Source organism: Rhyacophila brunnea, unplaced genomic scaffold (assembly GCF_057557595.1).
Source record: "Rhyacophila brunnea isolate RB1 unplaced genomic scaffold, BYU_Rbru_1.0 scaffold_19, whole genome shotgun sequence".
Classification (NCBI taxonomy): domain Eukaryota; kingdom Metazoa; phylum Arthropoda; class Insecta; order Trichoptera; family Rhyacophilidae; genus Rhyacophila; species Rhyacophila brunnea.
Window position 1 is genome coordinate 35,208,938 of NW_028232848.1, and position 22,177 is coordinate 35,231,114.

Consider the following 22,177-nt stretch of genomic DNA (forward strand, 5'->3'; position numbering starts at 1 on the left):
CACATAGATCATTTTACTGGCCTATAGAGAAAAAAATAAGGAATGACTTGGTATTTAAAAGTCATTTTTGATAAAAGTGACACATAGATGGTTTTGCTAAAACGGTGACGATTTACAGGACCACAAAACAATAATATCTACATTGACATCCTTGATTTAGTTATTAAAATTGATTTCAAGTTATTATTTTATTGCGATTCACATAACAGACCCCACCATTGCTTCATTTAGTATTTTCCCCGAAATGAATACATTACCAAGATTCCTAAATAAGTAGGTTTCAGATCGCGCTTGCGATCGGTATTTAATGTTTATTTAAATCCAGAGCATGATTGCTTGTGATATTCGTCTTTTCCTCCTTCCAAATAGCAATTGAGAGACTGGTTTTTAAGGTAGGGTATCAAATTAGTTAAATTAACCTAGGGTTAAAGCTAAAGATAAAATCAACAAACTGGAGAAAAGCCGGAGTTTATAAAATAACATGTGGCACATGTAGTCTATGCTGCATTGGTCAATCTGGCAGGCCAATAAAAACTCGTTTCGAAGAACACATCCGGTCTTTCAGGAATGGTAAAACAGATTCTCAGTTTGCTAAACATTTGATATCAAATTCGCATAGCATCAGTAATAATATAACGCCAGAATGTTTGCATATATGTAATAAAGGTCTAAAATTAAATTTACTCGAACAGTTGGAAATTAATCGCGAATTATCCAAAAGTAATCACATAATTAATGAAAATTTGGTAATGCATTCGTCGCCACTATTAAATATAATTTAAACACACGATTAAGACAATTATACTAATAATATTTTAATTGATTAATAATGTCAATAAATAACCAAAGTACTCGAACACTGTAATTTTGATAAATTTTGATATCCATTAAAAAACCCACTTAGGGTTTTCAAAGTATTAATAATATTACAATTAATAATAAGTATACAAATTCATAATATTATTATGAATATTAATTATATTTTCATTTCTTGTAAAATGGAATTCTACCAAATAAATGCTAACTCAATTAATAACCTAGGGTTGTTTCCCAAACTCGTTTTCCATCAAAAAAATCAAGACCCTGTACGACAAATAGGGGCAGAAGGTTTTTCATTTGCCATTGGAGACATAATTAAAGGCCCATATAGGTATACCTCAATGATTTTTAGTAATACCCCATTTACACGTGCATGGATTTGCTGCGGATAGTACGTATTATCGCAGCCATAACGTGTATGCGGTTTAGATCCGTGTGCCATACTAAACTTATGATTTTTGCTCATGAAAATATATTTTCACTAAATTTGTAAGTGTAAGTGTATGGTATACACGGATACGATCAGATGCTTATAATATACTCTGTGGAAATATATTTCCGACCAGAAAAGATAAGCTTAGTATAGCACACGGTTCGAAACCGCATACGGTTTCAGTCCATGGATGGCCTATAAGTGTCTAAGTACCTACCTAATTGGTGTTTTCACCGACAATATTGAAAAAATATCCACGCATATGGTTGAAATTGCATGTAAAAAAAAGGTTTGTGAAGTCAGTAGGTACCTACCAGCGTTCATTACAATAAACGACTTCTTTTGTAGTTTATGAATGCCATGCTTGTTTCGTGGAAAAATTCTAATTGTGTATTTTTGTTTGAATTGCAACTTTTCGTGTTATGTGACCGTTCATTTAAAAATACCTATTCTTTGTTATAACGAGTAATGCTTATAACGAAAAATTCAGTCGGTCCCATCTTCCTCGTAATAACCAAGTTCGAATGTATATTAAATATCTTTTTCTGAGAAGCACAGATGCTTTTCGATCCAATAATTGTTAATTTAAAATTTGATATTTTCATACATTTCGATGCATCATTATCACATACTAAGATTATGTTAGGTTGGGTTTGGTCTAAAAAGAAAGTTATAAAACCTCATGCGGGTATCTGCAGCACTATTACCTAAAGCGTCGATGACATTGAGCTACTTTACAAGCTGCTAGTCGCCGAGTTTAAAATCGGGCGAATCAGCTGGTGTGATTGTGACGGTGACACACAAAACTTTCTACTCCCTCAGAAGCCAATAAGCAAGTGAGTTGAAACTGTCATTTTTGATACTATTTGACAGGACGTATTGAGTAGTTCGCCTTTACTGCGCAGACGCAGATCGGCCCACACGCCAGCGAGTAGCGAGTAAAGTAGACCAGCTTTCAACTTTTCTCGGTAGATTGTTTACAATCTGCTAGTTAGCTAGTTCAATGATGACACAATTTACAAGCAGATTGTAAATTCGCTGGCTTGTAGCTTGTAAAGTAGCTTAATGTCATCGACGCTTAAGTGGTGTCATAGGCGATCTTAAGCACCCTTAATCTAAGATTTGAAAAGACAGTAAGTACAAATAATAAGTTCTGTAATATCCTACGGAACGCTGGCATGACGATCTGAAGAAGTGAGAAAATTGGCTAACTCCAGGAGTTTTTGGTATTCATATAATTTAATGTTCACAATTTTATGTGTGTAAATTTGTAATCAAACCTTGGGGTCAATGAAAGATGTTATTTATCAATATATCAAAACATGCATATTATAGATAAACATTTATAAATATTATTTACTACCTACCTATGTATCTTTTCGAGCTTATTTTATAAGTAAAATGCATTATCTTATTCAACAATTTATACAAATAATAAATGAATATGACGCACAAAATGTTGTCGAAATCATAAATTACCGTCATTTACTATTTTCCATAAATGCAAATCTTTAGATTTGCTGACAAATCAAATTGTTTTTTATACATTCTTATATAAAGAAGGAAGTACGCATGATGTTATCGAATCACCAGAAAATATAACAAAGAACTATGAGGTTATAAATGTTATAATTTGTCCTTTCTTACAATATGTAAAGCTTGCTTAAACAATCATGAATTTGTATTTATACCTTATTCAATTTTCATTATTTAAAGGCTTTACTAGTATTAATTATAATTATATAAATTCTTATGGTTTAAAAATGAGCCTCAAGAAAACAAAGCTATTACTAGTATCAAAAACAGCGACACAAATTTTGTCATTAACAGCGAACCAATCGAACGTGTGACCCATTATAAATATTTAGGTACATGGGTCAATGAGAAATGGGACCAGTCTCAGGAAATAAAAACTAGAATTGAGATCGCAAGGAGCGCCTTTCTCAAAATGAGACGCCTCCTTAGCAATCGAGATCTTAACCTAGGTCTGAGACTGCATATGGTACGATGTTATGTGCTCTCAATTCTTTTCTATGGTATGGAAGTATGGACGCTAAACCAAGAGATGTCATGGAGACTTGAAGCTTTCGAGATGTGGCTGTACAGACGCATCCTCAAAATTCCTTGGACTGACCGGGTGACAAATGTTGAAGTTCTCAACCGAATGGGGAAGGACCGAGAAGTTCTACGTAGTATCAAAACCAGGAAACTACAATACCTCGGCCACATTATGAGAAGACAAAAATACAGCATTCCCCAACTTGTCATTCAAGGAAAGATCAATGGGAAGCGTAGCGGAGGACGGCGCCACATTTCGTGGCTTAAGAACCTCCGTGATTGGTACGAGTGCAGCTCCACCAAACTGTTCCGGGTAGCAGACGACAGAGCTAAGATCGCCTTGATGGTGGCCGACCTCCGCTAGGGGATGGCACAATAAGAAGAAGACTAGTATTTAATTAAGAAACTGCATAAGAATTTACAAAACAATATAACACCTGTTTTATTTGCACCAATAGTGTATATTTTAAACTATCGCGATAACTGTTTACACGTAAAAGTGCTGACTATCTCTCCAATCTCGATCTTCAAGCATATGGAAGACACGATGTTGTCATTGTATTGATGCTATTTGACAGATTTGTAGATAATCGGTAGACGTCAAAATATTCTGTGATGTGTAGTTATATTTCTTCCGGGAGATTCGCCATTATCGTTCTGCTGCACATGCGCACCGCGATGCAATTTACCAATTATTGCATGGAAATTCAGAAGGTTCTGAACTATTTTGGTACATGCAAGCAATATTGCAACTTGCATGATAATATGAGTACCTTGGTATCAAAGTGGGACATACGCCACCTCCCGCTAAATTCATGTTTTAATTGATTATGGTAGTGCAAGTGATGCACTTTTCAAAAAATCCACTAAAAGTATCAAAAACGGTAGTTTTTATAGAGATTTTTGAGTTTAAAGTTGGTATGTTATATGAAAAACGGTCACTTTTCACACATGTTTGTCAGTCTCCTGTAAAATTTTGTAAATGGCTTATGTCCCACTTTGATACCAAGGTACTCATATGTGTTTACACATACATTTTCTTGTTATAGCCGGGTAAACGGGGTAATATGCATTAATAGGTCCACCGAGTGGGGCATGATGTTGTTTTACAGTAATGAGTCACGGCACTCTATAAAGACCCGTGTCCAGAAATTTGTGCGTATGCAGTTCGCCGTATCACACTTGATATGTTGTATCGGAAATATATAGTTGACTGTCCAACTTCTTTGGGTCATATAGTACTGAGATAAAATTCGTGTCTAAATAAAACACGGTTCTTGTCGGTTAACAGGAAGCCCGCGGCAAACAAATTTTGAAAATAGTCGATATACTGGATTATTTGTAAGGTTAGGTTTTCATTCTTGAATTTTGTCAAAATCGGTTATGAAAATTGAAATCTCATTGGACGCTAACGACGCGTAACAATTAAGTGGCCATTAGATATAATTAGCATGTTATTTAACACAATCGCTGCGTACCTTTCAATTAATTTTCAATTACCGCATTTAAATAACATGCTAATTGGATCGATCGGCCGCTTAACGGGGACACGGCAGCCGTGTCATCCGCGTCGAATGATTTAAATGTGGTAATTAATTAGTAATTATCTAGTCAACAGTCAATATGTTAATATTGAATCTAATAAAATTGGAGACCGTATAGCATACGGTCATCTCTTTCCGTTAGAAAGCTCACGGTGAACTGTACTACGGTGAAATGTTTTACGTACAATTTACATGTTACCATAAAGACCCATATCAACCGAACTTTGAAAAATGTATACGGAGGACAATTCAAGAGCTTAGCCTGTTTTCCCATATCCAGCCTTTTCTTCAAGAAAATTGTACGTAAAACATTTCACCGTAGCACAGTTCGCCGTGAGTTTTCTATCGAAAAGAGATTACCGTATACTATACGGTCACCAATTTTATTAGATTCAATATGAACATTAATTCAATTTTCATAGCCGATTTTGATTTCACGAATGAAAACCTAATGTAACCTAACAAATAATCCAGTATATCAGCTATTACACGTAGACTTAACACATTTATTACATAATGTGACACTTGTAATACTTTAATCCTCAGTTATATTAGTCTATGCCTCAGTCCTTCAATTGTTATGTTGCAACATAGTATCAAAAGCTATTTCTCAATTTAATGTCAAAAATATTGATAAGCCATATTAGAATGCAGCGTATTCTGTAATTATTGAGATAAAAGGTTTATAAATTCAATGTTTCCTGTCATATTAAATTTGTGAAGAAATTTATGATTCACATTTAAATCTTTTAACTGATAAGATAACGTGCAGGGAAAATATTTTTACAAGTTGCCATGGTTTCAAATAAACAAGTGACTGGCACTTTTTCAAATTGCCTACGGATACCTATTTATAGCTACTATCTAAATTTTAATAGCCCAGTGGCATAACATCGCAACTATTGATCACACACATTATGTAGATATCCAGGCCAGACAGTTTTGCTATTTTCAATCATAAACTTTTTCCGCATATTGGCTATTGCGGAGCATTACATCATTTTGAAAAGCCTCAGAAACATTCCAATTAGAAAAATTCAAACACATACCACAATGAACGATGCATATTTGAATCTCACTAAATCCAAGATTTTTTTAAATAGGTACAAAACAAACCCGATAAAATAAAAAATGAGAAAAAGTTAAGATTTAAAAATACATTTTTGTATTTGTTTTCGATTATCTGGATTTATCATTATCCTGACTATCTTCATCCCCAATCTGTGCAGAGGTAAACGAACTTCTACTGTACGGATATTTCTGAAACTGTTAAAAATTGTAGAGAAATTTATGTATAATTATTAATTATATTATGTGGGAGTAATGAACAGAACTAAATCCGTAGGTTGCAAGTTCGAGTCCCGCAAACCGTTTTTCAACGCACAGAACGAATGACTAACAACCGATCCTCGTAAAAAAACTTATATCTCATGTCATGAAGAGGTAAATCACAATTTACTTTAATGTCTAAATTAATTCGTAAGTTGGTATTGAAAGTTACTCCGCGGAATCCAGGGTTGCTGTCGGAAATTTACAACAGGCTGCCTCAAAAATACAATTATTCTAGACAATTTTAATTTAACACACGCTGATAAATTAATTTAAATAAAATAAAGTGGCTGTTTTTTTTCAGATGATAATAATAAAATATAAACTGCTCTTCCCTTATACTGATTATAAGTAATCATCTGTCATATATTTTAGCATGGTGTCATTCAGAATTATTTTTTTCAACAATGTATTTTTGTCCTTTATTTAGAAATGTGTTTTGTTTTTGTCGAAATTAAAAAAAGAGAATTTGGCAGGCACCAGGAAATTATTTTCAATTGTGTGCCCAGAACTGAGTTTTTATGGCACCGTGAAGCAATCTTTATACACTGAATAAACAAGTTCAAAACAACAATCTTATTGATTTCCAAAACAATATATTATTATGTTTATCACTTTATCAGCAACAATTATTGTGTAAGACATGCAGTTTATTGCTTGTAGACATAGATTTCTTTAAATATAATTATCCCTTTAGCATGAAAGAAATTAATATGTATATTATGTTAACATGAAATTCTGTATCAACCAATACTAAATGAATTGTACCGAATCACTGTTTTTTTATAATTGAGTCGCTGAGAATTAAAAGGAGCATTTTTTACTTTAGCGCTACTAACTTATGCATGAAAAAGGATTTAAACATTTAACGGCATTGTATTAAAGAGTATAAAAAGTGTGTTCCCAACATTTGAATATATCCCACGGACATGGTGTAGAATGTAGATAATGTTATTCATAGCAACATATGTAATTGACCTGATTTGTCCTCTTTAAAAAAACATTAAAAAACACAAAGAAACATCAATATTTCTAACACTCTATAAACTCCTGTGTATAAAATGTTATTACGGACATTCTATACACAAGGCGGTTATCAAAGGTAGTTTTATTTTATCATATCTATGTATTGAGACGGCTGAGTCACTGCTAAAGCCTCAATTACATTAAGCTTCTTTCGAGCTGTTTGTTGGCGAATTTATAATCTACCTGTAAAGTCGCCAACACACAGCTCGTAAAGAAGCTCAATGTGATTGAGGCTTAAGACACGCCTGGCGTGTGGCCATTAGATACTTATACTTTCACTGCTGACCAGTTAATTACGACATTTAATTATCATGCTAATTGCTACACGCCAGGTGTGTCTTTAGCAGTGACCGAGTTGTGGTAATTAACTGGTCAGCAGTGAATGTGTTGATTGTTAAAATAAGTTAACCATCTGAACTGTCAAAAAGTGCTATGTTTTAATAGCACCTCTCTTGGCTATGTTAACTTATAAAGCGAGATAGACAGTTTTGACGGCTAAATTATTGTAACAATTATAATACCTCAATACATAAATATGATAAACTACTTCGATAGCAGTCTTGTGTATAGAATAGATGCGATGCTGTAGGTGTAGAGATAGACAATGTTATTATTTCATAGCAACATTGTAATTTGAATGTTTTTGCCGGCTTGTACCTCTTCAAACACTTGACACACTGACAAAAATAAAGAAATAGGTATATATTTTTTAATAATAATCGATCATTTGAGAAAAAGTCATACCTATACAGAATGTTAAAAAAAGTTATGTAGAATTTAGTTATGATTTTCTTATATTATTTGTTCAATTCTCAGCATCTCAATTATCTGAGTAAAATATTATACTTTCATTTTTTAAAGAATATACTATTTATTATTTATACAGCTGTATCGTATTATCATAGTGTAGACCAGCGATGCCCAACCCGTGGCTCGCTTACTGTTTTAACGTGGCTCGCGTATTCAGATTATGTATTAAGCGCGCAGTGTATGTAAAAAATCGGCAAAATTGCTACTCACTGTGGCTACACCTCGTCGGCAATCACCACTGGCGAAAAGGCGAGAGTAATGATATTTATTAGTCTATGGGCGAGACGAAGCGCGTTCTGCACAAGTGTCAGTTTGACAATTATATTTATCATATCGCGAGTGGAGAACTACAAGGTTCTAAGTGTTTGTCCTTGGAGAAACAAAAGTAACAATGAGGCAGCTTAGAATACTATTTCATTGTTGGGATTGTTTTTTCAAGGACGAACACTTAGAACCTTGTAGTATTCGGCTCGCGATATATCTAGTTACCCTATTAATTATGTCTGAATATGAGCCAGAGAAAAAGAAAAAACGGACTGGAGCAGATTATATAAATTGACTGATTAACAGCTACAGTAGTATGAGGTGGAAACGGTGTTCATGAAATGAACATGAAAGAGAGATTCATTGTACATATATCGTCGGTGTTTTGTAAAAAGGGCGAATTAACCAAAATGCTACTTTACAGGAGGAGGATTTTTAACTTTTGACATTTATTTGTTTTTTACCTGTAGATTATAAATATCTAACAAGTTTATAATAAAGCTTAGAAAGAATACTGTCATTATAATAGGTATTATTATATAATATTTTAAAAGGCCTAATATGTCACATTTGTTTTTATTTCGTAATTTTAATTAATTTAATTTTAGTCGATTATCGTTTTTAAGTACTTTCCTGTGGAGATAAAAATTCGCCGTTTTTACACAATAAAGCTAGTGGGGTACATATTGTATTTTCATTACAATCTCGATTTCGCCAAAATGGTTGATTCGCCCTTTTTACAAAACACCGACGATATTTTCTCATCTAAATCAGTGTCCATGTTATCAACCGACTACATCGCTACACGATTCGGGGAATTCGCACTAGATGAAATGCTGGGAGAATTTTTGAATGCTGCTGATATCAACCAGAAAGTCATATTTAACATCATATTAGCCAACATTTAAAAGCGTTAGCTGAAAACTTTAAAATATTTCTCTGAAAATTAAGGTCTACGTAGAGGCGGACCTTTAACTTCTGGATTAATAATCCCTTTTTGGAAGATATTAAACCATGCACACTTGATCCTCGTGAGAAAGAAACGTCCAGACATAAAATGCAATCATTGTCTCAATTTTGCAGATCCTTTGATAAAGAATATCCATCTCCGAATTACAAAGATCAGATTATTGGTAATTTTTTCGACTTCCTCTTTATGTGAAAAGAATTTTTATGTATGTATGTATGTCAGTAATAAAAAGCAATCAGAGCAAAAGCAAAGAGTTAATGCAGCGCTTCGTCTCTCAGAAACAATGCTGGAATCACGTTTATCAAATTTGCTGACAAAGAAGCAGCAGATGTGGCACTAATCAAAATTTTAAAACATAAGATTTAATAAATAAAATTATATCTATAATGCTTCTTATTTCTGGCTAATACCGGTCTGTGAAATATTTCTCATATTCACCAGGCCGCGGAAGTTAAAAGGTTGAAGAACACTAGATTATCACATGCAAAATGTTATGTTTTCGGGCTGCCATCATGTGTGCTTCCTTATCCATTTCGCTTGTTGTAGGGACCATTCTCAAGAGATAATGCAGTTAAGTGTAGTTACTGTTAGGTGTTTGAGAATGGCATCTGCAAGGTGCTCGAAACATGGAAGAAAGAACACATAACGACAACCTAATACAGAATATAGCAAATTACCGTGGTTATGGTTAACCATTTCTATGCCTCACGATATTACTATGGCAGTATCTGACAGGTCGCAAATTTTTAATGACACACGTTAAATGTAGAGCGAAGCTTTTACTACAATCGCTGTAATACTGATAATTTGTGGCTTAGTATTCCATTATTATTCAAATAGACGTTTGTTTAATTTTTTAGATTGTGCAAATCAATCGACGGTGGCCAGTAATTTGTGTTCGAAGTCGGGCGGGAAAACTCACAAAAATTGTATGTGCGGCCTGTTGATCACGGTCTTATAGAGCAAGATAACTTGCTTGACTGGAGTATTATATCCAGTGGCGGCTCGTCCATATGGACTGCGGAACTGCAGCGCCCCCAAGCAAATTGAGAAAAATGAAATATTATAATATACATAAATTAATGTATATTATATGAAAATATCAATATTATTTAAGCGTGAATTAAGCTCGCCTGCGCACCAATATATCCAATAATTATCATATACCAGTACCATTTTCAAACGAATATGCTCAAATGGGCGCAGCTGGGATCTTGATCGGTACTGCAGGCCCAATAGTGTATCGCCGTATCTGCGTTCGTACGTGAGCCCACGCGCGTACGGAGGAAAGAAATATAGCTTTTTAATGACTAATTAACATTGTTAAAATTAATTTCTGCAAGCAATTTATGCAAAGTTCTTTATTTTAATTACTTATTAATACAATTAATTATTTATGTTATAATCCAAATAAACATTTTTTTTATTTTTAATCAACCGCAGCACCCCTAGATATCTTATCCACGAGCCGCCACTGATTACACTATATGACAGGTAACCCTCGTTCATTGCGACACCGACGAGTGCGAATTCATCGTATCGCGATCGATTTTTATTTATTGTTCTCATACTTGTTTTGACATGGTCACGTATTGTCATAGTGAGTGAAATCACGGACATATTTTTCTCGTTTACTCACATACAATAGTCAGAGCGCCAGTGAAACCAAAGTAAACTGAGAGGCCAACAGAGTAAACTAGATTTTTTTTAGTTATATTGTTTCGTTCAACGTTTATTTAGTTTTTTTAAATGATTGTCGATCATGAAATTTAATTTTTTTCAAAACATCTCCCGCAATCAATGCTATATTGTGTATTTTAAATATTTTTTTGTCAGTATATGTAATTTGTTTGATAGGAAATAAAATTGTTATTTAATTTGAAATTGCCATTTTTAGAATTTTACTATTTATTAAAAAAAAATGGGATAATTATTAGGTAAACATAAAAATATCAAGACATTAAAATATTATCAAAGTATATTTTGTCTATGGCTTACTTATAAATGCATAACTGCCCAATAATGGATCACCACTTTATCAAAAGTTCTTCGAAAAAGTAAAGATATCATTGTCACATTTGTTGGTGAATGAACTATTCCACATTTATTTTATAAATTTAGATACTTATATTATGTGAATGAAAATTTAATGTCAACACAATAAATATCAAATAATCATTACTGTACAATTTGATATTATGAAAGTCGTTTGGAAATATAAAACCATTTTTTTTTAAAAATATATGTGGAGTAGGTCAGCTTACCATTGTGAAGTTATTTAGTATTACTCAAGGCCTGAACAAAAACGATGCATGAGTGCGAGTGAGAAAGTATTCGGCACCCTTACGATCTCTTTGACACGCGCTAGAGTAAGATAAAAGGTCTACATTTGTGTAAGCTAGTTTCCAAAAATATCGCCATCAAATCGGGGCAAAACGCTTCACACAGCGTCGATAACTTGCGAGCTCGTGTTGCTAAAATTGATATTTTTGTGTTAAACATAAAGTCAGTGGTAAATATTTTTAGTTAATTAAGTAGAAAAGATGGTTCTGTGTGTTGTCTTAAAATGTGGTAGCCGTACTGATAAGCAAGAAGATGGTATAACGTTTCATAGGTAAGTTGATACATGTTCGTGATAATTTATTTGTATTTTATTATATATTTTAATATCAGTGACCTAGTGTTTTTTTGAAATAACTTAAATTATAGATATCTTTATCTAATGGTTGCATTTTGACCGCTTAAAAATACTATATAACGTAAAAAAATAGAAAATTATATTTTAATTCTGAGCGTCTAGTGCGAGCACTAGCAAAATGGTCTATGATATCGAACATTTGTAGACGAATGCGTTTGCTCGCTCACAAACCAAACGCAAGGTAAGCGGCTTCATTTAGCAATGCAACGGGTGGCGTCTAGATGTATCTATAGTCTAAGGGATCACCACTTTATCAAAAGTTCTTCGAAAAAGTAAAGATATCATTGTCACATTTGTTGGTGAATGAACTATTCCACATTTATTTTATAAATTTAGATACTTATATTATGTGAATGAAAATTTAATGTCAACACAATAAATATCAAATAATCATTACTGTACAATTTGATATTATGAAAGTCGTTTGGAAATATAAAACCATTTTTTTTTTTAAATATATGTGGAGTAGGTCAGCTTACCATTGTGAAGTTATTTAGTATTACTATATTGTGACTACTTTAATAAAACAAGATGAGGTTCATGGGTCATATTCATAATTTTGTTTTTTTTTTTATTAACAATAAATGAAAATAAAAATTAGTTTATAATTTTGCGGAGCCATGTTATCGGGCCTTCCGTATAATTCAATAATGCTCTTAAAGTAAAAATTATGCTAAAAATGAGAATCAGCTGAGGATGGAAAGTAATGGAAAAATCATCTTCATAACCGCGGGTAAATATTGATCTCCAAATCTTACATCTACAAATAAAAATTCCTAAAGATTTAATATGGAACATTAGAAAATAGATATGACACAGATTCCCCGTTGTGTGTACGGCGCACGGCCTCGGCAAACATCATGGATACATCTATGCACTGAATTTTCGGACAGTCTTTCATGTGTATATCCTGGGGGATAGTGTTAGTGACAACGACGGCTTCAAAGCAAGCGTTGTTAATGCGCGATATTGCCGGCCCGGAAAATATCCCGTGAGTCAAGATCGCGTAGACCTTTGTGGCTCCGGCCTCCAGAAGCTTTTCGGCAGCGTGACAGATAGTCCCGCACGTATCGGCCATATCGTCTACGAGAATGGCGACCCTGTCTTTGACGTCGCCCACGAGCACCATCGAAGCGACTTCATTAGCCTTTTTACGCTCTTTATGGATCAACGCGAACTCGACATTGAGTCTGTCGGCTATAGAGGTGACTCGCTTAGCTCCGCCGGCGTCGGGTGACACCACTATACTCGTCCTCCACTCCGTGATATTTTCTTTGATCCATTTCAAGACGGCAGGCTCGGCGAATAGGTTATCTACTGGGATATCAAAAAAGCCTTGAATTTGGGATGCATGCAGGTCCATTGTGATTATGTGATCGGCTCCGGCGACGGAGAGCATGTTCGCGACGAGCTTCGCCGAGATCGGGGCCCTGCTCTTGTCCTTTTTGTCTTGGCGTGCGTAGGGGAAACACGGGATCACAGCTGTCACGCGAGAAGCTGAAGCGATTTTGCATGCGTTTATCATAATGAGAAGTTCCATGAGATTGTCATTAATCTCACCGCTGCCGCTCTGAACGATGTATACATCTTCGCCGCGGACGGATTCGCCTATTTCTACGCAGGTTTCTAGGTTACTGAATTTCTTCGTGACGACTTTGCCCAAATCGATACCCAGCCGATCGACGATCCGCTGCGCCAGATCGGCGTGCGACGTGCCGCTGAACACTTTGATGTTAGGCATTCTAGATTGTAAATTGAGTTTCGGCTTTTCTAAGCTCGCCCGCAATAACCGTTTAGCACCGACTGGTGTAGAATACAAGGGCATAGCCCGCGTCACACACTTGCTGATTAAAAAACGTGCGTCGAAACAAGGCGTTTAATTGACAGACGGTGTTGTGAGCGGCAATAATCGTGTTTACGGAAAATACATTCTTCAACGCGGTTGCCATACTAAATAAATAAAAAAAGCCATTCCTACCGGTGGTTACGAAATTATTTTCACGATTTCTTCCGTGTTATTTTTAATTTCGTTGAATTGATGCAATTATCATGTTAATATTGAGTGTTTATCACAAAAATCGGAGATTATAATACGTTTACTATGCAGAAAATATTTTAACTATGTTTACCACAGACAATTAAGAAATGTTGACAAGATACCCACAATACGCCTATTTTGGATATTAGTATCAGGGAATTTAAAATTATACGGCTCCAAATAAAGTTTATCCTAAATTAATGTCTTTTTTAGAGTCCAATCTCTTTGCTTTTTTACTAATTATGGTATTAAAAGATTTTTTTGACAGCTCAGGTGATAGGAAGTACCAACTTTACATAGAAAACATCGCAACACATGTTGATAAGGATGTGCCTTTATTTTATTGTCAATACTTGGTACATAATAATATATCGATACCCCATCACAAAACTTGATAGCATTCATAGCCTCCGCTTTAATTGATTTTTAAAAACTTGTCATCACAATCTGTATTCTTGGTTCAATAAAAACATATAAGTATGACTAACAAAGTATCCGCCCATGGTCCCCATATATCGTAGAGGTTGAAGTCAGTGTACTCTACAGCATTTTCCAAATGATATCGTAGAGGTTGAAGTCAGTGTACTCTACAGCATTTTCCAAATGGTATCCAGAGGTAAAATAATTTAATTAAGGGTATTTTTTATCACATTCACACGCAAACTACTATACTCAACGGAAAATTGTGTCAGCTGACAAGAAAGCATTACTGAAAACAATTCATCTACCCTAATCGGATATTGCTAATTTGAATTCGGCTAGGGCCTATAAAACCACCTTGCAAAACTCTTTGTAGCGCAAGGCGGCGGTGATTCTGATGAATATTTTACTGTATTCATTGGGAACTGCGACTTATAATGGAAAAATAAATGTTGCATAGGACTGATCTTCTGAGAATATACTTATCCCAACTTATGACTGCTATCACCGGATCTGAAAAGCAGAAATCATTTACCGTTTATTTTGATTCTTTTTATTACATTGATTGCAGATCTCAGATGCATGTAACTGTAATAAAAAGTTCAGATTGTGTCACACCTTGCATGGACAATCAACGGTAGATGTAGGACACCCTGGTCGCGTGCCATCAGATGTTATTTTAAACCGGTGCAGGTAGGCTCGCATGACTCTGTGACCAGTAAGGATCTGAGTCATCAAAACATAGCCCCATGCGCACCCATCGTCTCGTGATACTGAAATAGATAGTAGAAACTTTCAGGTCAACTCCCCTCAAGTACCGTTCGTTGTTCACCATCTCTGAAACCGTAATTTTCAAATTCACACTTTTATGCAGATATAAAATCTCAATTCATTAGTGTTGTAAGAGAAAAGTTTTTTATTCTCATAAATTAAGAAAGCGAAGCTTGATAAAAAGCTAATAATTAGTCATTTCACATATGCATTTGTATTAAGTTAACACTGCTCAGACATTTATTTCTCTTCTTTCGACTATGTCCGATCCTAATAGGATCATATGGGCCTCCACAGAGTGGAGGTTTGTATTAACAGATTTTGTTTTTACGAGAAATGGATATCAGTCACTTGCTCAATCTAAAGTCAATACTCTTGACTCATACATAAATTGAAAAACAATGTGTACTTTGGCAGACCCGGGATTTGAACATGGGACCCATTTATGGTAAATGTTTTGCTTCTGGTTGCCTATATAAAATTGAAGTATCTTTCAACAGGTATTTTTACAGCTGTACACTTTCTGAATCTGCTTACAGATTTTATTTTTTCACAAAGTTGAAAAGTAAACTCTACCTGCGTTGTTGCTGACGTAGAGTCAATTTGTATACCTATCTTTTATTTCCGCTATGCTAACTAGTATTGACAGAAGCATAGATTTCTGGCCATATGCATATCTTGGTTACTGTCAAAAATTAAATATGCAATCTATACACAATCTTATAATCAAAATCTCCATTGACCCATTGGGAAAACACTTGCAAATAAAACAAATATCTTTTAGGAGGTTCTTTTATTCTTACGAATTACAAAACTACTTAGGGTGGTGAGTAGCAGCTTTACGCATTTGAGTAAGGATGTTGGAGAGTTCTTCTCGCTTCCTCTTGGCACGGATGTGTGTGCCCAGCCGGCGCTTCAAGAACTTCAGGGCGCGCTTATCTCTGGACACCTTCAGCAATTCCATGGCACGCTTCTCATAAGGGGCGTGGCCAACAACCTCCCGCACCAAATCGCGGACGAATTTGGAGTGCTTTGTCAACATCTGGAAAAAGAAACAAATGACAATGAATGGCCGGCCACAGTAGGGAGATGTAAATCAATCAGCGGTCTAATGCGTAAGACACTGGGTCCTCAAATGGGTTTCCGCGTTCATATATGAGTGAGGTTAATGGAATTTCCACCAGCCCAGGTGTTTCCGTGATATCATTCAGTCTTCACGAATATAATTGGTTCCCACCCTCATGGTCTGGTGTGTTAAATTTTTGCCAGACCTAGGATCCGAAGCAGGGACACAATATTATAAACCTGATGCGTAACAGCACAGCCATCAGATTAGCTATTTCAAAGTTAGAAAGATTTACTTTTTACAAATAAGTTTTCAAAATTAGAAAGTTTTAAAGCGAAGGGAAATCTTTGTTAATTGAATTAATCTATCTCCATGGTCGTCTATGATCAGACTTTAGGGAGAAACTAAGTTTCGATCAAAGTAATGGTTATTGACAAGGACTAGGACAATTTCAGAAGTCGAATCAAGATTAAAATAAATTAAGATACACGTCAGTTTACTGGAAGCTAGGCGGGAACAGTGACAATTTTCATAGCCATCATAAATTACCTACACGGTTACATTTAATTCTATCATTAAATCATCACCCAATCGGAGAGTGTTTAATATTGGTAATAATAACTCAATATCATCAAAAATACTCTTAATTCAAATTTTTAATGTAGAAATCACAATGAACGTATACCACACCAGTTAATATAATGTAAAACAATAAAAAAAAGATCATTACTAATAATAAACACAATTTAATCTATCAATGACAGAACCAAATAAAACAATGGCATTTGAAATGCGCCATGGCACATAGGTTTTCATTTGTTTCTGGGTTACAGTAGGTGGTGTTAGGGGGCTCGAAAATAAGCCACTTTTTACGGCAATATGACACGGTAATTTCGTTGGCGTTAATAGTTCCCCAAAATACGAGTAGTCTATGTTGCTGAAACTTTCTATCTATTGCCTACGCTTTCTGACAGCATGTTGGTTGATATATCAAATACAATCGAAAATACTGCGATAATTGCTAGATAAATCTATTTCATTCTCGCTCTGCTCCATATATGCGTCTGTTTGGACTCACCCCTAGCAACAACAAAAACATTATAATGACAGCCGATTTGACAATACATCATTATAACTTTTCGGTGTCGTTATTGATATTGTTGTGTTATTACTAATCGTCAATTCACACTACATACATCGAATAAATGGACAAATTAATGAGATTTATTTACATCCTGAGCTATGGAACGTGGAAGCCAAACTATCTATATAATGATCCAAATATTAAAAGGCCAACTATCAAAGCGGCACAAACGTCTGCATCCAGAACAATGTAAGCAATTGAAGTCGTAAGTGAATGCGTCTCCAGTTGGCAAAAATCGAAAAGTGATTGGCAGTATAATTGGATATAGTTATGCAGAAAGTAGCCAGTCCACAAAAAATAAAAAAAGATGAGATATGATATAGATCAGATGCGAGAAGGTTTTCTCTACATTCTGCTGAAAATAGCCAAGCTGCAAAAAAAATTATTCTTGAAATAAAATACTATTTACAATTTGACATTTTACATACATTTTTAATAATCATGTTGTTACTAAAGTGCCATTATCCCAGCTCGACATTATTGTGGACTGGCTACATTCTGCATAACTACGTTCAATTGTAGTAATCGGTGTTGCTTTCTTCATAACTGTATCTACCTACTTTTTTTTTCATCGCACTAATTATATTTGACAAATACCTAGGTACATATTAAAAGTATACTTTTGACATTCTTGTAAAGTTTTTAAATAAATAATTATCAATAACTAACTCCTGGTTTATATTACATTAGGGCCCGATCCAAATCCTTCATTTATTTTGGATTTGTTAATGTGATTATTTAGGACGAGATACGGTACAGAAACATCATTGTCGGCCGTTGTTGCTTTATTTTAAGTCACGTGTACGCACAAAATACATCAGCCTCACTTGCCCGACATTGATGTCGGGTCATACATTGTCCAGCATCTGGGCAATAGTTACACTATTTTTTGGCAATTTTATCGGCAATCTGCAATTTTTGATGCTTGTTTACGGGCCCCTTAGGACACTGAATGGAGCATGATCTTTTATGGTAAAATTCACCAACTGCTTGCCATGTACGTAGGTAAGTACATACATAAAGTGGAAAACTTTCCAAATGTCAACAAGGGTGCCATTCATATTAGTTGACAGCTTCAGTTTGAAACGTTGTAAGATTATCACACCTTTACAAAAAATTAGTGATTTTAAATAAGGGTTGGTGACGACATGTTATGACAATAATTTGACGGCTTACTACTGAAGCCTATTCAGTGTATGGAAACTTTGGCATTTATAAAAGCTGAGATAACACAAATTCGGGATATACCTAGTATTAACTAAAAAATACAAGAGAAATTCGGTTGTGTTTTCGTGGTGGTATGAACTTACCCCCTTCCTCCTTGAAGGCCTGATCTTGACATTTTTGTCTGCAGACTTCTTGCCAGCTGATAGTTTGGTGGTCCTGTGGCCACGCTCGAGGCCTACGGCAACTTCGTACCTAATTTTGCGCTTCTTAGGAGCATTGGTCCTTTCGGCTTTGTTTTCGGTATCGGCCATGCTAAAACAAAAACGTCACTTGATCAAAATAATTCTTGTTTATTGTATCACGGGGTTATCACATAATTTTATAACTATCGATGAACAAAAGAAAGTTTATTTCACATATTTAAAAGGATTTTCAATGAAGATTAATGATTATTTAGATATAAATGGATATAGATTTCAAAAACGGCTAACCTGAGGTTTCGACAGAATAACCTCAAAGGAAGTAAATAGGGTTGCCAATGTCAATAATACATATTATTATCAAGTGTAGTAAAAAATAATTTTAGCGCAACGACAGATAATTTTATACTTGCGCACTTGAATTCAGTAAAAAATTTTATAATCAATTATATTTACCGAGCGAGACAATATAACTGAATTTATAAAATTAAATTATACTCCATTTTATGAAATCATTTTATTAATTTAATATTAAGCCCCCTAAACAGCTGCTGTAGGGTAAGAGGTACAATCGTAGGCCACCCTCCAGTGAGGGCCACTCAGCAGTAAAACACAAAAATTAGATATTTAAAAACCTAAGTTATGGCTATTTGTTCCTATATGTGAATGTGACTCACAACATCATATTATACTTCGGTTCTAGCACATTATTTCCTGTATAGGTAGCAGGAATGACCCTATAAGTGACCATTTTGTACACCAAGTCATACGTTTTGCATTTTGTCTGATAATTGCTTAACTTTTTGTTAAGGAAATAATATACTTTGGAAGGTAAGATTTCTTTAACTATATTACTAATTATTATACTTTTTATTTAATAATCGTTATGCTGGATATTCAAACATATAATTATGTTAAGTCTAAGACTATTTTAAATTAAAATGACTCATCTAGCTGGGTGGCCATTTACTGCACTAAATATTATATTATGTAGGTAGCAGTTCTATAATAGGCCGGGCTGGTCCATGACTGGAAAAATGGTTTTTTACTTTTAATTAACTTTTTTATGCAAAATACAATATTTATAATGCACTACGGTACCTGCCGTTTTTATTTTTATGTTATTTTAATTTTAAACAGTCGTTGGCCACGTAGCCGATTACTGAATTTGTACTGGCCGATCACTGTATAAACATTTAACTTCCCATTTCTTTCAGAATATCAAAATACTGAATAATTTAAGGTTAAAATATTATGTTAAAATTAAATAAATAGATCAGTTCTCCGTAACCTTTTCCCACCCACGGCACACCAAAGGTCTTCCCAGAATTCCGCGGCACACCACACGAAAAACAATTTATACATCAAAACATGGACCCCACATCCTGAAGGGGGACCCCAAGTCAAGATCTTTGGAGCCCCCCTACCTATCGCTAAGGTTAAAGACAGCGTGATACTCTAAAATAACGTTTTCAAATAGTGTGCGAGGTAAAATTAATGGTATTGATTTTATGTTTAGCGATTTTTTGTATGGTTATATTATATTAATATAATTATGGTTAGTTGTCGGGTTAGGAATAATTATTTGTGGAGTATTGACACAATAACAATAAATTGTATCCTACGATCAGATGTTTTAAAATATTAATACTAGAGTAGTAAAATAGCGCCGCAGGCGACTTTTTTGACTTGAAAATGGGAGCTGAACTGCGATAGCCTTGTCGGAAATCCGAGGATATTTTTTATTAACCAAAATCCAGAAAATAGCCAATGGAACATCGGCGAAGTTCAGTTTTAGCGTCCCGTCGTTAATCAATTCAACAAATTCCTCTCGAATTTATAGGAAAAGCGCTTCTATAGAATCTTCAGCATTGGTTGCAAAAGGGTTTCATATCCAGTCGCATTGATTGTATGAAAGTACTGATGAAATTTCTTTTGCAGCAAAGTATATGTTTTTGAGACGGATCTAAAATTGATTGCTTGTTTTCAATGGTGGTTTGGTCTTTTGGTCCTTTCGAACATTTGTAGAGATCCTTGTCTTAACTCCTTTTGCCAAAGTTCGAGTTTATTTTTGAATTCTTCGAATTATAGTACGTCAATATTTTTTCATTCTGACCTTGCATTATTTTATTAAGTTCATGCAAGTATATATTACCAGCCATGTGCGCAAATTTGGCCATTGCACCGCGGCACACCTAGCATCGTCTCGCGGCACACCATTTGCGGAGCACTGCTATAGACGATGCTGTTGCATAGTTTTTTTTTAAATGGGGGATCACTATGTGAAGTTGCAAAAAAAAAAAATCGGAGTGCCACGATCGATATCAATACATTGGTCATATTTTCTATCCCAATCTGGTTACTGTAGGTATAAAGTTTCCTATATTATTTATCGAAAGGCATAAGTCACATCTTATCTACCAAGTTAGTGAGCTTTGTCTAAAATTTTATTTGATATACATCTTATAGTACTATAATCCTAATGCACCTAGGATTCTTCAGCCTGTAGATATAACTGTTTTCCCTCCAGTTAGCTGCAAAATATCGCAAAATACTGTTTTCATCAAAGAGATTAGGGAGGAGTCCAATCTCTTTGGTTTTCATCCTTAAAGATTTTACGAATGTAGTGGTTGATTAAACAGAAAGAAGCTAAAAAATATTCAAAATACTAGCGGATATAAACAAATAAAACATTTTTTATACCATACCTACGATTGCGGAAAACTTAATCAATTAAGTAATTATCTGAAAAATAGCTAGCTGCTAGAGCATAGAAAATATAACCCAATTATAATATGTATCTAATGTGTCAGTGCCAAGAGAGAATGCAACATGGCAATAGATACTGAATGCATAGAAGAAATAAATGAAAATATGGTAAATATATCTACAGTTCTAATTCAAACATTATCATGGCCTCAGATACCAAAAATACACGATAAACATGTTTTACAAAGAGTTCCATTCGCCATTCCTTCGCAAAAATATAGAGATATTTTACCACCAAAAAATGGAAAACAAGAAAAGTGCAGAGGAAGATAAAAAATTAAGACAAAAACAGCACATTTTAATGAGGCAATTGAAAGTAGAGGCAATTAAAAATAATAAAGTTTAAAAATGGCGGCCAAAATCGTTGTGCGATTTGTGACATAATAATAAAACCTCTTAATAAATTAGAATGTTCAGCGTATAAAGATAGCGTCCATTCAAATTGCGTCCCAAAATCTCACCAGGTCCATGTCCTAATTGGGATTGATGTTTTATTTAGTGACTCAGGTGATGAAGTATTTTTAACAGACAGGTCAATAATTTTCTAAGACCTTAGAATTCACTCTCCGTCACTTTATACTCTTTTATTACATCAACGGTGAGGTAAAGGAGTATGTTTGTTGATTATATCATAAGATTAGACACTTTGAT

General features: G+C 34.5%; 2 protein-coding genes across 2 annotated transcripts; both read right to left on the reverse strand.

Moving 5' to 3' along the window:
- Positions 1-11,213: 11,213 nt before the first annotated feature.
- Positions 11,214-13,801, reverse strand: LOC147072950 (ribose-phosphate pyrophosphokinase 1). Its single transcript, XM_085946015.1, has 2 exons — positions 12,198-13,801; positions 11,214-11,286 (listed from the first exon to the last, which is right to left on the reverse strand). Exon 1 carries the CDS (start codon positions 13,774-13,776, stop codon positions 12,736-12,738), a length of 1,041 nt encoding a protein of 346 aa, XP_085802141.1. The 5' UTR covers positions 13,777-13,801; the 3' UTR covers positions 11,214-11,286; positions 12,198-12,735.
- A 2,157-nt stretch (positions 13,802-15,958) lies between these two features.
- RpL36 (ribosomal protein L36) lies at positions 15,959-19,081 on the reverse strand. The gene is made up of 3 exons (XM_085945840.1): positions 19,049-19,081; positions 18,701-18,869; positions 15,959-16,222 (listed from the first exon to the last, which is right to left on the reverse strand). Exons 2-3 carry the CDS (start codon positions 18,866-18,868, stop codon positions 15,995-15,997), a joined length of 396 nt encoding a protein of 131 aa, XP_085801966.1. The 5' UTR covers position 18,869; positions 19,049-19,081; the 3' UTR covers positions 15,959-15,994.
- Positions 19,082-22,177: the final 3,096 nt, after the last annotated feature.